At 49.9% G+C, this 1113-nt stretch overlaps 1 protein-coding gene across 1 annotated transcript in view; it reads right to left on the bottom strand.

The window, feature by feature from the left end:
• Nucleotides 1-119: 119 nt before the first annotated feature.
• ASL (argininosuccinate lyase) overlaps nucleotides 120-1113 on the bottom strand; it is a gene marked incomplete at its 3' end in the record, with an annotated part of 6616 nt that continues 5622 nt past the window's right edge. The window contains exons 11-14 of the mRNA XM_009072622.1: nucleotides 919-1003; nucleotides 688-747; nucleotides 451-534; nucleotides 120-200 (exon numbers count right to left, since the gene is read on the bottom strand). Coding sequence (XP_009070870.1) covers nucleotides 120-200; nucleotides 451-534; nucleotides 688-747; nucleotides 919-1003 — 310 coding nt within the window. The remainder of the gene's footprint in view (nucleotides 201-450; nucleotides 535-687; nucleotides 748-918; nucleotides 1004-1113) is intronic.

Below are 1113 nucleotides of genomic sequence, written 5' to 3'. Positions count from 1 at the left end.
TGTCTGAAGGGCATCTGCAGTGAGAAGGGGACAGACCAGAAGGCTTTGTCTCAGGCCCTCACTGAGCAGTGCCCTGCATCCAAAGGAATCACAGCTCTAGTTTTCCTTCTGATACTCACTCCTTTACGAACCAAGTAGAGAGCCAGGTCAGTAGCCAGCATCTCTGGGCTCAGGGCCCTCTGCATGTTCTCCTTGTTGATCTGCAGAAGGAGGGCCAGAGGGAGACATTATCATCAGCTTCTCCTTGGGGACATGTTAGTGGTCAAAGTGAGGGGAACTCCTTCAGAAGGTTCCTGGCTCTAAAGGGATGCTCTCATCTCCTGAGCAGCTGACATAGAGGACCAAAATGAGCAGTATGGGTGAGGCACAACAGTTTTCATCTTGGGACCACTCTAGAGTTCTGTTACCTGTGTTACTCACATGTTCAATAGTGAGAGGCTGAAACCTTACCTGGAGGGTAGAAATCACCCCAGTGGCAACCTGGAGCACAGCATTCAGGGTGTCTATAACATCAAAGACAGCCTCCTTGTCCTCCTGCATTAGAATGGGGATGGAAATGGCTGTAAGTCAACCTGATGCAGCCCAAAACCCAACAGGCTGAACAGTCAACTCTACTGACTGCTCAAGGCACCAGAAGACAGCTGTGTCTGCTCAGAGAGATGGTGTGAAAACCAACAGGTGTTTTACCTGCAGATCCTTGTTGTAGGTGCTGGGGAGTCCTTTGAGGACCATGAGAATAGCAGCCAACTGCAGAAAGTAATAGGTGAGGCAGTGAGTTACAGAGAAAAACACATTGCCCCAGCACAGGTTAAAAACTCAGACTGGGCACAACTTTTCATGCAGAGGGAAGAAGAAGGAAGATGCTTCATCCCTGGTATAAGCAGTTTCTCCACCCACTCCCTTTGTTATCAGGCTCACCCGTCCAAACACTCGTCCAGCTTTGCTGCGGATCAGTTCCAGACTGTCAGGATTCTTCTTCTGAGGCATCAGGCTGCTGCCAGTGCTGAATGGAAGGTTTGTGGAGGTAATGGTGAGCAAGAAGCCCATCTATACAGACCCTGACCATGCAGCATTGCTGACCCAGCCCTCCAAAAGCAACATATAAGTTCCTCC

This window comes from Acanthisitta chloris, unplaced genomic scaffold (genome assembly GCF_000695815.1).
Source record: "Acanthisitta chloris isolate BGI_N310 unplaced genomic scaffold, ASM69581v1 scaffold14464, whole genome shotgun sequence".
In the NCBI taxonomy this organism is placed as follows: domain Eukaryota; kingdom Metazoa; phylum Chordata; class Aves; order Passeriformes; family Acanthisittidae; genus Acanthisitta; species Acanthisitta chloris.
This window is presented reverse-complemented; position numbering and strand designations above follow the sequence as displayed.